Genomic DNA, 17,729 nt, shown 5'->3' on the forward strand with positions numbered 1-17,729 from the left:
GGCTTCTGCTGCCCTGTGCCTGATAGCTGGGCTACAGGCTTTCCCAGAGCACCCTGGGAATGTGGGGTGAAGCCTCTTTTGAGAAGCCCCATCCATGCTAGATGGTTCTAGAAGTCTAGATTTCTAGGTCCGTGAGATTATGGGCTACCTTTGCTTTTTGTCTAGAATAGAAGGAAGGCATGGGCTTAATAAGCAATGCTGCATCTTAACTTCAATCTCTCTCTCTAGATGCTCCTGTGTCCTGCTCCATTGCAAATAGTAAGACCGGCAATACCCTAGAGAAGGATTTAGATCTCTTGGCCTCTGTTCCATCCCCTTCTTCTTCAGGTTCCAGAAAGGTGAGTCTTGTGGGCTCCTCAGGATTAAAGAACATTCTGAAATGGGTGATTTTGATATCTTAATTATAGAACCAAGTCATGCTTCCTTGGTGGAGTTGGACTTTGGTTTTCTTTATTCTTCATTCTTCCCTTAACATTGTGTCATTTCTGTCACAATCTAAGATTGCTGTTCATGCCATTTTTTTCTCCTGCTCAAAAAGAGTGGGCCCTTTGAGTTGCTTCTGTGGAAAGTGTGTGATATTGTGAAGGCTGATACTTGAGGCTAGCTCCTAGGCCTGAGTTACTGCCAGAGAATTGTGGGTAGGAAGATTTGAAACCTTTAATGGCTACCATTCATGAAATGCCTGCTATGTCTTGGGCACAGTGTGAGGTGGTTTTTGTATATCATTTTGTGTATTTCATTAATAATTTCACATCTTCACCACAAACCTGCAAAGTGGGAATTTTACAGGTGTGGAAACATTAGTTCATAAAAGTTATGTCACTAGCCTCTGGTTATACTAGTAAATGGCTACACTGGGATCTAAACTCAATTCCCCCTGCTGCGTCATTTGTGGGTTGTTTTGTTTGTTTGTTCCTACCAAATCACATGTTTTGGTGAAAGGAAAGAATTGTAACAGAGCTTAATTATCAGGTGTTTTCAGATATTTCAATGGTAAAAATGTCAGGAAGCTATTAACTTGAACCATGAATTCTTATTGCAGATGTTAGGAACAGCAGAGAGGGAAGGGAGATCCTTAAGGAGACCCCCATGAGAACCATTTCAATTCTTCCCCTGCCCTCTTTGCCCTAAGGTTGTAGGTTCCATGCCAACTGCAGGGAGTGCTGGCTCTGTTCCTGAAAACCTGAACCTGTTTCCGGAGCCAGGGAGCAAATCAGAAGAAATAGGCAAGAAACAGCTCTCTAAAGACTCCATTCTTTCACTCTATGGATCCCAGACGCCTCAAATGCCTACTCAAGGTAGACTTCCTGGGTATCATGGCCATGTGCCAGAGAGAGACATGAGGGCTTCCATGCAGGAATTATTTACTGTGACAGAGGATAGATACTTTGGGGACCAGGATGTCCTACAGCAAACAAACCTGAACATGACCAAAGTATCAGCAGATAGAAATTAATGTAACTCAGGGTCATACTTCTGTGGAGTCTGGGGTCACACTTCGGTGAAGTCTAACTCAAGGTCTGGATCTGGACCCTAAAGGGAAAATGACTCAGTCAGCAGCCCATTGGTAAGCCATAGCAGGCCTTGTAGAGACTCTGACTACTTTGCTGTGTAAAGAGCATTGTGAGTAGAGTAATCCTGAGAAATTCCGGCTGGAAAGGGGTAGCCAGGGAGAGTTTGGGCTGACTATGTTTTTCACTCTTTAACAGACCTGTATGTGTGTTGTCTTGACAGCAATGTTCATGGCTCCCGCTCAGATGGCATATCCCACAGCCTACCCCAGCTTCCCCGGGGTTACACCTCCTAACAGCATAATGGGGAGCATGATGCCTCCACCAGTAGGCATGGTAGCTCAGCCAGGAGCTTCTGGGATGGTTGCCCCCATGGCCATGCCTGCAGGCTATATGGGTGGCATGCAGGCATCAATGATGGGTGTGCCGAATGGAATGATGACCACCCAGCAGGCTGGCTACATGGCAGGCATGGCAGCTATGCCCCAGACTGTGTATGGAGTCCAGCCAGCTCAGCAGCTGCAGTGGAACCTTACTCAGGTAAGCTATCCATTTTACTTGCAGCAAGAGTTTTGAGCCTTCCTCAAGTTTGTTTCACTTTGTACCTCTCCACTATCCTTTGAGTCCTTTCCATGTAAATGAGATAATGCCAGAGACATTGTGTTAGGTTTGCTTTTTTTCCCCCTAGAAGGTCTGTCTAAAGTCATCCTTTCTGAGGAAGAACTCCTCAGTTCTGTAGAATTCCTGTAGAATAAGTGCAACTGCCTAAATCTGAATCTCTCCACACATTCTCAAAAGCAAAAACAAACACACAAAAAAACCCTATACAAACAATGAATGCAGATATTCTCACAACAATCTCATTTGGTAGACAAGGTTCAAATGGCATGGCAATGGGCATATAAACACCAAATCTAGCAGAGCCAGCATCACAGAGGAGGCTGTAAAAACAGAAGATGGAGCAGGGGCCTAGCAGTAATACCACAGATAAAGTAACTCCCCAGAAGGAGAAGGACCTACCCTCATCAAAGACATCCTGAGAACAGGTCTGAGATGTGGCAGATTAGAACTCTGTTTACTTGGAGGATCAAAAATAGGAGACTTGAGATATATAGGAGTATAGGTAGTAACCTTGGGAAAGCATTGCTTCTCGGGGAGATGGGCATGGCCTAAAAGGAGGAGGTACCCTTTGGAGGACTGGTGGTGAAGGGAAAGAAAGACACAAGAAATGGAAATGAGAACCACAAAATCAAATATACACCTTCCTCCCTCTTCCAAAATAACCACTTCACTAATAAAAGATGGTGCTTTTAATCTAAGAAATTTAGTAAGCCTCCCCAAACCCTCACACCTATTATTGCTGATTGAGAAAAAAAATAAGACCTTACAAAATAAACCAAACATGGCAGCTGACATTTGTGCAAAACTACTACAAGAAGAAAATAGAAAATGAAAATCAAAACATTTCACGTAATGAATATTCTCCCTCAAAAAACAGTCATGAAGCAGAAGAAAATCATTACACTATTTATCAACCTGAATTAAATGTCCTTAAACAAACATTTGCAGATAAGACAAAACACCTTAAATCAGAAATTCAAAAACTTAAAGCCAAAATGGATAAAAAACTGAATGTTGTGAAATGAAAGTTTACTGAACTCAGAAAAGAAATTGAAGAAAAAGCCAAAATGTTCTTATAAAGACTGAGTTACAAGTTAGCCAAAGAACAATAGATTGAACTGAAAATATATTTGGCATTGAGGAAAGGCATGAAACAGCTAAGAGAATAAAAACTAAACATAGAAAGGAGTAAGAAGAATCAGATAGAAATTAATATAGAAGTTAGGCAAAGAAAACCTAACATAAATATATTTGGAGATGCCCAAAGAAATAAAGACAAAATAAATAAAACAAAATATGGGACAGAATTAATGTATTTAAAACTACAACACCAGAAAACTTTCTAGTAATAAAAGACTTGGATATAATAGGGGAAGAGCCCATTGTGTATCAGGGAAAATTGACCCAGAACAGTAAACTCTAAAATATATCCCGGTAAACCTACAGACTTTAAAGAACATTAAAAATGTTTAGGGTGGCTGGGCACGGAGGCTTACACTTGTAATCCCAACACTTTGGGAGGCCAAGGCAGGCGGATCACAAGGTCAGGAGATCGAGACCATCCTGGCTAACACGGCAAAACCCTGTCGCTACTAAAAATACAAAAAAATTAGCCAGGTGTGGTGGCGGGTGCCTGTAGACCCAGCTGCTCGGGAGGTTGAGGCAGGAGAATGGTGTGAACCCAGGAGGCGGAGCTTGCAATGAGCCAAGATTGCGCCACTACACTCCAGCCTGGGCGACAGAGCGAGACTCCATCTCAAAAAAAAAAAAAAATTGTTTAGGGCTCCAACCTTTTCCATACCTCCTTCTCACAAAAATCTGTCACAACAAACAAAAAATACCCAGGTTGACATCAGACTTCCTAATAGCAAAATACAAAAAGAACAACAGGGAGAGTAGTAGTTTAAAGACGCTCAAGTATATGCAAGACAAGACAAGCATTTTACAGCCAAGCCAGCCAAGCTAGCCTTCAGGTATCAAGGCTGTAAAAAATAAATATGCAAGAACTCAGGGAATATCACACTTACAAGACTCTCCTGGGGAATCTAACAGAAGATAAACTTCATCCCCCTAAGAGGTGACTGGGGTCATTTTCATTTTTGTCAAAAGAACTGATGGTGAGAATTGAATGTTAAATTGAGAATCTAAGACTAAAACAAAGGTAGTGACCAGAATATACATTATATTCTGACAAACAGGTACAACTAAAAATAATGGAAGGAGAAGGGAGAAAAGTTGAATAGTAAATATTGTATGGGAAATAAGTAGAAGTCAAAGGACGTAATAAGCTGACAAACCAAAACATGGAAGCTTGAATAAGGAAAAAGCAGACCAAGGACATCGCTAAAAAGTATTAGTATAAAGGTAATCACTAAAACAAACGTGGGATGTTCTGAATACCAAGATAATTTTCCCTTCCCTTCCCCTTCCCCTTCCCCTTCCCCTTCCCTTTCCCCTTCCCTTCCCCTTCCCCTTCTCTTTCCCTTCCCCTTCCCCTTCCCTTCCCCTTCCCCTTCCCCTTCCCTTTCCCCTTCCCTTTCCCCTTCCCTTCCCCTTCCCCTTTCCTTCCCCTTCGCTTTTCTTTTCACCTTCCCTTTCCCTTCCCACCCCTCTCCCCTCTCCCCTCTCCCCTCTGCCTTTTTCTTTTCTTTTCTGAGACAGAGTCTCACTCTGTCGCCCAGGCTGGAGTGCAGTGGCACAATCTCGGCTCACTGCAACCTCCACTTCCCGGGTTCAAGTGATTCTCCTGCCTCAGCCTCCCAAGTAGCTGGGATTACAGGCACCCACCACCACACCTGGCTAATTTTTTTGTATTTTTTAGTAGAGACGGGGTTTCACCATGATGGCCAGGCTAGTCTCAAACTCCTGACCTCAGGCGATCCACCCGCATTGGCCTCTCAATGTGCTGGCATTACAGACATGAGCCACTGCACCCCACTGAAAATTTTTAAAAACAGACAACAAAGTGCAGCAAATACAATAAACACAGTTAAAATATAATATGATGGAATAAAGACCAAACATACCAGTCATATCAGTAGGCAACTCGTCTATCAAAATAAAATGATGTTCAAATTGGCTCACAACGCAACACTAGTTTTGTACTAGGTACAAAGAAATACAAAGTGATTTAATGTGAAAACCAAGAGACAGGCAAAGTAATACCAGAGAAGTGGTATGGTGCATGTGTACTGCACATGTGCATGTATATGCTATCTTTATCAGGGTTATACTTATTTATAAAAAGTATTTTTATGTTTTTGTTTCTCTGTGGTCCGGAATAATTTACGTAGTACTGGTCTTTGAAGGTTTTGTGGAATTCCTGTGTGAAGTTTGTGGTCCCTATTGCTTTCCTTTGTAGCAAATCTTTGATACATTTCTCTGTTTCTTCTATGGAAGTCAATTTTGGAAAACTGTATTTACCTAGATTTTCCATTTCACCGAGGTTTTCAAATTTATCAAAAGTTACGCCAAGCAGTCTCATTAATTTTTTTCAGAGAACCAGGATTTTGATTTATTGGTGCTACATTTTTCTGTTTTCTACCTCAATTTTTGGTGTATCTTTCCATATGCTTTCTATGGGTTTACTTTGTTATTTTCTAGCTTTCGTAGTGGAGATTTTAATTTACTTATTTTCATTGTTTCGTTTTTATTTACGTAAGTAATGGAATGCTGTAAGTCTGATGGGAATATGTCAGAGAGACACATGAGCCAACTTCCAATGGCTCTGACTGGCCAAATGTGAGACAATTTGAACATCAAAAAGAGTAACAATAGTAATGGATTATGACACACTGAATGGGGAAAAAAAAAAAACCCATGAGTCCATGGTGATATTTTTTAAAAACCAGGTGTGGAATGGAAGGAGAAAAAGCTTTCTTTACAGAAGAATGATAGTAATTGTAAAAAGAACAAAGGATTCCCACATTTGCAAAGAAATGCCCTTCAGATTATTTATTAATTATAATGAAAGAAATATAGCCACTACCTTAGCCAAGTGATCAAACATCAAATTACTGGCAATGGAACAAAGTAATACCATGTGCTTCCTGATATTTTGTACTAAGAAAGACATCGTATCTCCTCCATAGAATCTTGCCAAAAATATTTAACCTGGATCCAATTATGAGAAGATGAATCCAAATTGTGGGATATGCTACAAAATAACTGTCCTGGGTTCTTAAAAATGTCAGTGTCAGGAAGAAATGGGAGGAAGTGGTAGGGAAACTGTTCTAGATTAAAGGAAACTACAGAGATCTGGAAATGAAATGCCATGTACATTAGAATATTGTGTTAATGTTAAAATTCTGGAGTGTGTTCATGGTTTTGTGGTTCTGTTAGAGTGTTCATTCTTATGAAGTGCCTCCTGACTTAGGAGTGAAGTGTTGCGACAGCTGCAGTTTTGTTTTTTTTTTTTTTAATCTGCGGCTTTTGATGCTCATCAAAAAAATGTAAGTTTTTATATAAGGAGGGAGAGAAAATATGGCAAATGTTAACAGTTGGTGAATTTAAGGAAGAAGATACATGGGTATTGTACTATTCTTTCAACTTTTATGTAAGTTTGAAATTTACTTTGAAAGTTGGTAAAGAAAAAGAATTTATATAGAAAATGTACTAGGCTCAGGAAATTCAAGGCATTTTTCTCCATAAAGTATTTTTCTGTTCACTGCTAGGGGGCCAGTCTTTCCATCAAATTCATGAAGGACCCCCGCCCTATCCTGCCCAAGGCCTTATTCCACTGACTTTTCTTCCAGCTCCTTCCCTTCTCATACACCGAAGACACATTAGTCTTTTTTACCCCCTGCCTTTGTTCATTGCGAACAGTCCCGTTCCTTTTTTTCCCCCTTCTGCAAATGAAAGAGGCTGCTCAAGCGCTTTCCCTGACACTGACAGTAATAGCTGTGCTGAAGATGAGGCGGGAGCACTGGGGAGGGGGCTTGCCTTTCAGCTTTTAGGATTGGCCAGGCAAGTTAACAATAGGCCCCTTTTATTTACGATGAGGGACTGGAAAGGAAAAAGAGAGGAACTCATGCTGATTTTCTGTCAACTAGATCCAGATGCCAGGATGCCTTCTTTCCCTCCCTGAGCTTTAGTCTCTGTCAACATTGCACTCCCAAAAAGTCGTTCATGTACATGGCCTTGAAATGATCTGACTGCGAAGGTCCAGGGTTTACTGTCCGTAACAGTTTCCCTTTGTCTCATTCTCCCCATCCTGGCAGAGAAAGGGACTCCCACTCTGCCTTTTGCACTAATTGGCAGAATGCCCACAGCCCGGTCTGAAAGTCTCCTCTCTGCCTTTCAGATGACCCAGCAGATGGCTGGGATGAACTTCTATGGAGCCAATGGCATGATGAACTATGGACAGTCAATGAGCGGCGGAAGTGGACAGGCAGCAAATCAGACTCTCAGTCCTCAGATGTGGAAATAAAAACAAAACACCTGTATGGCTGCCATTCTCTTCAGCCCTCGCTCTACCCTTTCCACAGCCTCCACCCTTGACCCCCATCCTCTTTTCCTACCTCTTTGTTTGGTTTAGAAATTGCTCAATAAGTCATTTGGGGTTTGGCATCCTGCCCAGCCACTTCCCAAACATGAAGACCTCTCTGTTGCTTTATGTTGTACATGCCCCATAGCCATCCCAACGTCCTCCCCAGTCCTCTCCTGGCACCAGCACCTTAGAAGTTGTTGGCAGAAGGCACTTAAACTGTGGGAGAAACGTGCACACCTTTGAGTACCTTCCCTCAAGGTTAAAGCTCCTGTCAGACTCTCAGAAGGGTCTGTAGGTGTTGTGTATTAGGCAAACGGGAAAGCGTAGAGGTCCTTCTATATATGTTAATAAGCTGTTTCTAAGTGTTTAATTTTGAAGGGGAAGCATCATGTTCTCATGATTTATGGGAATGAAGCAAGTACTGAAATCAAACTAAATACTCCCTGGGCCCTGGGTCAGTTTGACCCTAGCCCTGGGGTGAGGCAAGCCCCCTCCTATGAGGATGAGCAAAAATACTACTCTCTTCACCCTGAGTTGCTTTCCGGGTCTGGGGCTTCAGGACTTGCTGCTTCAGTCAGCCTTTATTAGCACCAAAGACTTTATGAAGATCCCACACACAGACACACATCCCTTCCTGCCTCCCACCTGCCTTCAGTAGGATCTGGCTCCGTGGCTGGAGGACAAACCCCTAGAGTGGGAATGCAGAGCTTAACGTGTACTGCTTGTGTGTGCACGTGAGAGTGTGTGTGTGTGTGTGTGTGTGTGTGTGTATGTGTGTTCCGCCTCCCATCCTCTCCCCATCTGCTCTGGGTATTTTTGTTTTTGTTTAGTTTTAGGTTTACAACAGAGAGGAGTTAATTTATCAGCAGCCTAAAACTGTTGTGTTTTTCTTACAGTTTAAAAAATGCCATGTCATTGATAACTCCCTTTCTCCTTTCCCTTCTCCCAGTCTGCTGATGACTCTTTCATGCCTGTGTATCCGGGTGCTCTGTTTCCCCACCGTTCCCAGGTGTACGAGGCAGAGGCCGGGACAGCTTTCCTCTCAGTCATTGTTCACCCCACTTGAAAATTCAGACAAGAAAACTTTGCTTAAAAGATTTCATGTGTGGGAACTACAGTTCCTGGCTGCCTTTCTCCTGTGTATGTGTAAATTCCTTAATAAATATTGCAGGGAAGGACTGTTTGCTTGGCCATTACTGTGCGTCACTCTTGGAGGAGGGTGCGTTACACTCAGGTTTTCTGTTTTCCAAAGGCAATTCTTTCACTTACTGTATTTTGGAAAATTCTGTACTTCTCATACCCAAGGGCGAGGCCCAGGCTCCAGCAGTCAGAAAGGGGGCCTCTCTCCACTGGCGTCTAGAGCTGTGAACTGAGGGAACTCCGAAGATCAGCACCTGCTAGAGTCAGAACATCAGAGCGGCATGCCTTTCCCCCACAGATGGAGAAACTGAGACACGGAGAAAGGACATGGTTGGCTGATGTCCACTAGAGAACCCTGGGCAGAGCCGGCAGTAGCCTCGCAAGTGTCTGGATTTCCAGCCCCTTGTTCTTTCCCTATGCCATGGCAATTAAGTAGTGAGTTGAAATTCCTCTCTGCCGAGAGAGCAGTAGCTTTAGCTGGTAAAGGTAACTCACCCCTCTCTGAGCTGTCGGAACTGGGCTTTCCAAATCAGTGTCAGGAATGAGAAACAGGACACTCATTCCTGGGGGCAGTACGAAATACAAAAGGAAGAAGACCGTCTTTGGTCTGTTTCCTTCTCTCCGTTTGACTCCCTTTCTGCTCTCAACAGATGTGATCTTTGGACCCTTCCTCCCTTCTTTCCTTTGAGTACACGCTTTGAGTCCTTACAGATGTAAGTGGGAGGACAGCTCAGTGACTAGGAAAGTCAGCTCTGGGTCAGGCTGCCAGTGTTCCTATCCCTTCCTACGCTGAGCAAACTACTGAACTCCTGTGTCTCCGGGTAAAATGGGGATGATGGTAATAGTTAGGATAATAAGCAGTTCCTGTGGTATATTTAGCACACTATTGGGCACTTAGTAAGCACTCAGGTATTAGCAGGTATTGCATGCCAGATCTGTGTTAGGCAGTAGCTCATTTGACAAACATTTAATAAGTGTCAGTAATGTGCCAAACACTGTTTTAGGCTCTAGAGACAAAGCAGTGAATAAAAACTCTCCAATCTCATAGGGTAATGTGGTAGGAGAAATGGATAATAAACAAATAGATCTAATTCAGACAGTATAAGACAGGGGGAGAGAGTGCGTATGGGGCCATTTGGATGGAGTGGTCACAAGAAGTTTACATTTGGACTGAGACCTGAATACGCAGCCAGTCCGTAGAGATCTGGAAAGAGTTGGAAATAGTTTGGGGGCGTTAGTTTGGGAGTCGTGAGGATACGGGTGTTATGTAAAGCCATGAGAGTGGTTGAAGTCACTTGAGAAAATAGAAGAGAACTGAGTCTGGGAACCCATCAGCGTTTAGAGGTTGAGAAGGATGAATAAGATGAATCTGAGATAGTTTCTGGTTAAGAAGCTCTTGGTCTCATGGGGCAGCAAATTTATAATTTCTTTTTTCCGTTTTTGTTTCTGAGACAGAGTCTCGCTCTGTCACCCAAGCTAGAGTGCAGTGGTGTGATCATGGCTCACTGCAGCCTTGACCTCCTGGGCTTACACAATCCTCCCAACTTCAGCCTCCCCAAGTAGCTGGGACCGAAGGTGTGCACCACCACACTGGGCTAATTTTATTTTATTTTTTTGTAGAGACAAGGTCTCCCTATGTTGCCCAGGCGAGTTCCTGTGATCCTCCCACATTGTCCTCCCATAGTGCTGGGATTACAGGCATGAGGCACTGTGTCCGGCCTGTAATTTCCCATACAGGTGGATAATGGGAGCTGAGGTGAGGGGGGACTTAGCCCATTCAGGAAACCTTCCTGAAGAGAGTGGCACTTGAGCTGAGTCTTCAAGGGAGAAGTAGCAGTTAACCAGTGAATTGGTGTGGAGAAGAATATTCCAGACAAATAGTGTCATGTGAATAAGGATATAGAAACCTACAAGAGCATGGAACATTTTGAGAGGTACAAACGTATTTCTAGGGTATGATGTAAGTGTGGTGCGCTGTGGGAGAGGTGGAGCTGGACTAGGTTGGGGGGCCTTTCCACACCCTATGAAGGAGCTTAGCCCAAAGTGTAAGTGGTAGAGAGACTTGGTAGATTTGAGTCTTAGATAGCTCACTCTTGCATCACTGTGAACAGCACATTTGAGGAAACAAGACCAGAGGTAGGGAACCAGAAATGGCAAGAGCTGACCTAGGGCTGTGGTGGTGGGGGTAGGGGAGAATGGAGGGGCTTAGAGCAGCAGTTAATGATTGATCATGAGGCATGTGAGATGCTAAAAGGTGTTCTACAGAAATGCTAAATAAAATAAGCATTTTATTTGTCTTGGAAAAGACTAGGTTATATCACTTCATATCTAGAATATAATATCTACAAAGTAATCTCTTTGAAAAGTCCTGTAGTAGACTTTTTTCGTAGTTTTCTAGCACTTACCAATACTTATTTTACCATGGAGTCAATTTCTCTGGTATATCTAATAACCATAGAATACTATTTGGGGAAAAGCAACCAGAAGAATACTTTAGGACAGGAGTGTCCTATCTTTTGGCTTCCCTGGGTCACATTGGAAGAATTGTCTTGGGCCACATATAAAATACTGATAAAATGTGATATCTGATGAGCTAAGAAAAAAAAAAAAACATAATTTTTTTTTGTTGTTGTTTTGTTTGTTTGTTTTGTAGAGATGGAGTCTCACTCTGTCGCCCCGGCTGACTCTCAGCTCACTGCAACCTCTGCCTCCTGGGTTCCAGCAATTCTCCTGCCTCAGCCTCCCGAGTAGCTGGGACTACAGGCACATGCCGCCACACCCGGCTAATTTCTTTTGTATTTTAGTAGAGACAGGGTTTCACTGTGTTGCCCAGGCTGGTCTCGAACTCCTGAGCTCAGGCAATCCACCCACCTCAGCCTCCCAAAGTGTTAGGATTACAGGCATGAGCCACCAAGCCCGGCCCTCATAATGTTTTATGAATTTGTGTTGGGCCTCATTCAAAGCCATCCTGGGCCGCATGCAGACTGTGGCCCGAGGGCTAGACAAGGTGCTTTAGGAGGTAGAGTTGGGAGGTGTCAGTATTGGATAAGATGTGGGATGGAGAGGGAGGAAGCAGTCAAATCTCCCATGTTTCTAGATTATGTAAAAGAATTACAGAAGGAAGAGAAGCTGGCTTTTCTCTAGGAAGGAAGAAGTAGATAATTAGGAGTTTGGTTTTAGGCTTGTTGAAATTGTGTTGCATGTGTTATATCCAGGTCTGGCTGACCTGGATTTAAATTGGATTTAAGAGTCTGAAGTTCAAGGAAGAGGGCAGGCTGGAGAAATTAATTTGTGAGTTAGCCCATGGAGGTGGTAACTGATACCATAGGAGATGGATGGGAATCACATAAGGTGGGTTTGTAAAATAACAGCAGTGGGCTGGGACAATTTGTGGGGAAATATTTATTTTTAATAGAAGTTAAGGAGGAAAGGCCCAAGAAGGAGAGGAGGTGGAATGGGGATGAGGAGGAATAGTCAGAAAGTTATGCAAAACAAAACAAAACTCTAGGAAAGTACAATGTCAAGGAACCCTAGGAACTATACCATCTAGGAAAAGGGATGATCACAAACATCAAATCAGCAGGAAAATCTAGAGAGATAAGGATTGGTAAAAGGACTACTGAATTTAGCATTTGGAAACGGTAAACTTCAGTTGGAATGGTAGGGCCAGAAACCAGATTATAGCGAGTTGAAGGGTGAATTGAAGCAGTTGTAAAGTAGAGAAACAGGCGCTATAAAATTAAATATACCTCGTAAGATTTAAGAACAGAAACAGAGTACGTAAATTCCAAGCCAATAAAGAGGGAAAAATTAGAAAATGCAAATAAGCAAAAATATCAACCATCCTCTTGTCCCCCAAGAAAAAGGCAGGGTAATAATTTTTTTTTTTTTTTTTTTGAAAGCTCAGAAAAGTGGACTAAACTGACTTAAAAAGTAGTATGATTGAAACAAGTCTAAATACAAAAAATACAATGTAAATGGAATAAATCCATTTGGAATACTGACATTGTCAGATTGCACTTTTAAAATCCATTCCTAGCTGTGTGCGGTGGGTCACGCCTGTAATCCCAGCACTTTGGGAGACCAAGGCGGGTGGATCATGAGGTCAGAGGTTTGAGACCATCCTGGCCAAGATGGTGAAACCCTGTCTCTACTAAAAATACAAAAATGAGCCAGGCGTGGTGGCAGGTGGTAGTCCCAGTTACTCGGGACGCTGAGAAAGGAGAACCGCTTGAACCCATGAGGTGAAGGTTGCAGTGAGCCAAGATCGCACCATTGGACTCCAGCCTGGGCAACAAGAGCGAAACTCCATCTTAAATAAAAAAAAAAATAAATAAATAAATAAAAAAGGCCGGGCCAGTAATCCCAGACTTTGGGAGGCCGAGGTGGGTAGATCACGAGGTCAGGAGATCGAGACCATCCTGGCTAACACGGTGAAACCCCGTCTCTACTAAAAAAATACAAAAAGCTAGCCGGGCGCAGTGGCGGGCGCCTGTAGTCCCAGGTACTCGGGAGGCTGAGGCAGGAGAATGGCGTGAACCCGGGAGGCGGAGCTTGCAGTGAGCTGAGATCCGCCACTGCACTCCAGCCTGGGCGACAGAGCGAGACTCCGTCTCAAAAAAAAAAAAAAAAAAAAACCCACAAAAATTTGCTATGCGGGGTGGTGTTCGCCTGTAGTCCCAGTTACTCGGGAGGCTGAGGCAGGAGAATCGCTTGAACCCGGGAGGCAGACATTGCAGTTAGCCAAGATCTCGCCACTGCACTCCAGCCTGGGTGACAGAGCGAGACTCTGTCCCAAAATAAAATTAAATTAAATTTAAAAACCCATTCCTAGCCGGGTGCAGTGGTTCACACCTGTAATACCAGCACTTTGGGGGGCTGAGGCAGGCCAATCACTTGAGTCTTAGGAGTTTGAGACCAGCCTGGGCAACGTGGCAAAAACCATTCTCTAAAAAAGTTAGCTGAATGTGGTGGCGTGTGCTTGTGGTCCCAGCTCCTTGGGAGGCTATGGTGGGAGGATTGCTTGAGCCCAGAGGTTGTGGCTTCAATGAGCCGAGATCTCCCCACTGCATTCCAGCCTGAGTGAAAGAGTGAGACCCTATCTCAAATAAATAAAATAAAATAATAAAATAGTAAAATAAAGTAAAAATCCATTCCTTCCGGCATCTCGACCTTTCTTTAAGATCACTTTCCTTCACCTGAAGTAGATCCTTTGGAAGTTTCTTTAGTGAAGGTCTCTTTGAGTTGTTCCTGAAGCATAAGGATAGGAAAATGTTTAAAATAAAGGAATGGAACAAGCAAGATCAGGCAAATGCAAAACCAAAAGTAAATGGGGATCCTTTATATCATTTATATTTATATTTTCAAAATAGACTTTCAGACAAAAAGCATTACAGGTTGAGCATCCTAACCTGAAAACTCAAAATCCGAAATGCTCTAAAATATCAGCACTAACATGACACCACAAGTGAAAAATTCCACACCTGACCTCATGTGATGGGGTCACAGTCAAAACTTTTGTTTCATGCACAAAATTATTTAAAACATTATATAAAATTACCTTCAGTCTATGTGTATAGGATGTATATGAAATAAATGAATTTTATATTTAGACTTGTGTCCTGTTCCCAGGATATCTCATTATCATTATGCATATGTATCATTATGCATAAATCCAAAATCTGAAACATTTCTGGTCAAGCGTTTTGGATAAGGGATACTCATCCTGTATTAGAAAAGAACTCTATGTAGTAATAAAATGTTCAATGCACAAGGAAAATATTACAGTTCTAAACCAGTATGCATTCTTAAAGCCTCATAGTACAAATTTATAGAACTTCATGGAAAAAGAATCCATCATAATTGTGTGAAAATTCTCCACCAGGTTTTTTTTTTTTGTGGAAATTCAAAAGCTGATTCCAAAATTTATATGGAAATGCAAAGGATCTAGAATAGCCATGACAATCTTGGAAAAAGAAAGAATAAATTTGGGCAGGGCACTGTGGCTCACACCTCTAATCCCAGCACTTTGGGAGGTCGAGGCGGGTGGATCACCTGAGGTCAGGAGTTTGAGATCAGCCTGACCAACATGGAGAAACCTCATTTCTACTAAAAATACAAAATTAGTTGGCCGGGCGCGGTGGCTCAAGCCTGTAATCCCAGCACTTTGGGAGGCTGAGACGGGCGGATCACGAGGTCAGGAGATCGAGACCATCCTGGTTAATATGGTGAAACCCCGTCTCTACTAAAAAGTACAAAAAACTAGCCGGGCATGGTGGCGGGCGCCTGTAGTCCCAGCTACTCGGGAGGCTGAGGCAGGAGAATGGCGTGAACCCGGGAGGCGGAGCTTGTAGTGAGCTGAGATCCGGCCACTGCACTCCAGCCTGGGCGACAGAGCGAAACTCCGTCTGAAAAAAAAAAAAAAAAAAAATTAGCCAGGCGTGGTGGCACATGCCTGTAATCCCAGCTACTCGGGAGGCTGAGGTAAGAGAATTGCTTGAACCTGGGAGGCAGAGGTTGCGGTGAGCCAAGATGGTACCATTGCAATCCAGCCTGGGCAACAAGAGCGAAACTCCATCTAAAAATAAATAAATACGTAAATAAATAAAAGAATACATTTGAAAGGATTCCACTACCAGATTTTAAGATTTCTTATGAAACTACAGTAATTAAGACAGTGTGGAATCAGTGCAGGATAGACATATAAACCACTGAAATAGAATACAGGACCCAGAAACAGCCCCAGGCACATATTGATTTATGAAGGGGGCAATGCAATGCAATGGATTAAGGGTAGTCTTTTTAAGAACGGACACTGGGACATTAGATAAGCATAGAGAAAAAGTGAAAGTTGACCCCCTACCTCATATCATAACAATAAATGAATTCTAGGCCGGGCACAGTGGCTCACGCTTGTAATCCCAGCACTTTGGGAGGCTAAGGAGGATGGATCACTTGAGGCCAGGAATTTGAGACCAATCTGGCCAACATGGTGAAACCACATCTCTACTAAAAATACAAAAACTAGCCAGGTGTGGTAGCACGCGCCTGTTATCCCAGCTACTCAGGAGGCTGAGGCGAGACGATCGTTTAAACCCAGGAAGCAGAGGTTGCAGTGAGCTGAGATCACACCACTGCACTCCAGCCTGGGCAAGAGAGCAAGACTCCATCTCAATAAATCAACAAAATACATAAATAAATAAATTCTACATAGATTGTAGATCTAGCGTGAAACTTAAAAAAATTAAGCTCCTGAAAGATAATAGGAGAGACTATCTTCATGCCCGTGTGGAGAAGCCTTAGGAATTAAAAAGCACTAATCATAAGGGAAAGATAGATAAAGTTGATTAGATTAAAATTAAGAACATTTATGATTCCACTAAGAGAGCAGAAAGGCTTGCCACAGAGTAAGATAAGATATTTGAAACACATATGATAAAGGCATTGTATCCAGAATATATGAAGAATGCCAGCAAAATAAGAAAAAGACAATGTATTAGAAAAATATGCAATAGAGACCAGAATAGGCACTTCAAGAAGACTAACACTGAAGACTTTGAAGAATGACTAACGTTGAAGAAATGCTGAATCTCATTAGTAGTTAGGGAAATTAAAACAAAACAAAACAAAACACGAGACATCATGAAATACCTACCAGAATGGCTAAAATAAAAGATCATTCTAAGTGTTGGCAAGAATGTGGAGCAACAGAAACTAGTAGGAGTGTAAATTGACATGACTACTTGGAGAATGGTTTAATTGTATCATTGGCTAGATAGACAACCCTATGACCCAACAATTCTGCTCCTAGGTATATACCAAGTGGAAATAGATGTACTTGAGCATTAAAAGATATGCACAAGAATGTTCTGGAAGCATTCATAATAGCTCCAAACTGGAAACAATCCAAATGCCCATCAGCAGGAAAATGGATAGATTATAGTATATTCCTACAATAGAATACTATACAGTAATGGGAATGATCAAACTACAGTTGACCGGGCACAGTGGCTAAACATAGGACATTAAATCCAAAATCTGTGGTAGGTGCATTCGTATCAGTAAATACCACCAGACCTTAAATGACATCTTTCCCTTCTTGACTGAGCACTCAGTATTTTCCTAAGAATTCCTCATGTTTTTTCCGATGACTGTGTAAGTCTCCTCCTCTGTGTGCTTCCTGTTTGCTTCCTAGTGTGATATGTTGTACCCAAAATAAACTGTGACATTCTTAACAAAAATATTTAACTTCAACCTAATCAAGTTTCTAGACCTAACTTCCAGCTTCTAGGAAGATTGAAAAACATTTTTCTTTTCTTTTTTTTTGAGACAGAGTCTCGCTCTGGGGCCCAGGCTTGAGTGCAGCGGGGCGATCTCAGTTCATTGCAACCTCTGCCTCCCAGGTTCAAGCAATTCTCCTGCCTCAGCCTCCGGAGTAGCTGGCACTACAGGTGTGTGCCACCACACCCAGCTAATTTTTGTATTTTTAGTAGAGGCCAGGTTTCACCATGTTGGCCAGGCTGGTCTCAAACTCCTGACCTCATGCAATCCGCCCATCTCAGCCTCCCAAAGTGCTGGGATTACAGGCGTGAGCCGCTGCACCCAGCCTGCACCCTGAAATTTTATATCACCTAAAATCTGTCCATTTTCAATTTTGCCATTTATCCCAAGAATGTCTTTTGATGCTTTTCTTTTTAAACCAAGATACAGTGTAGCTTTATGCATTGCATTTGGTTATTATGTCTATTCGGTTTCCTTTAGTTTCGAACAGTGTCTCTCACTTTTTTTTTTTTTCTCCTCGTGACAATGACTTTTTGAGGGGCTCAAGCCAATTAGTTGGTAGAAAGTTCTATGTTTTTTAATCTTCCTGGAAGCTGGAAGTTAGGTCTGGAAACTTGATTAGGTTGAAGTTAAATATTTTTCTCAATAATTTATCAGTTTATTTTGGGTACATCATATCACACTAGGAA

General features: G+C 42.5%; 1 protein-coding gene across 3 annotated transcripts in view; it reads left to right on the forward strand.

Annotated features, from left to right (window-relative positions):
- The window catches only part of SMAP2 (small ArfGAP2), a 48,833-nt gene extending 40,034 nt beyond the window's left edge, over positions 1 to 8,799 (forward strand). For 2 of the 3 annotated variants that reach the window (XM_003891660.5, XM_021939853.2), the window contains exons 7-10: positions 229 to 338; positions 1,133 to 1,298; positions 1,735 to 2,051; positions 7,435 to 8,799. In XM_003891660.5, coding sequence (XP_003891709.1) covers positions 229 to 338; positions 1,133 to 1,298; positions 1,735 to 2,051; positions 7,435 to 7,560 — 719 coding nt within the window. In that variant the 3' untranslated portion in view covers positions 7,561 to 8,799. The remainder of the gene's footprint in view (positions 1 to 228; positions 339 to 1,132; positions 1,299 to 1,734; positions 2,052 to 7,434) is intronic. The other variant, XM_021939858.2, reaches the window with a different exon arrangement.
- Positions 8,800 to 17,729: the final 8,930 nt, after the last annotated feature.

Source organism: Papio anubis, chromosome 1, assembly GCF_008728515.1.
Source record: "Papio anubis isolate 15944 chromosome 1, Panubis1.0, whole genome shotgun sequence".
NCBI classification, from domain to species: Eukaryota; Metazoa; Chordata; class Mammalia; order Primates; family Cercopithecidae; genus Papio; species Papio anubis.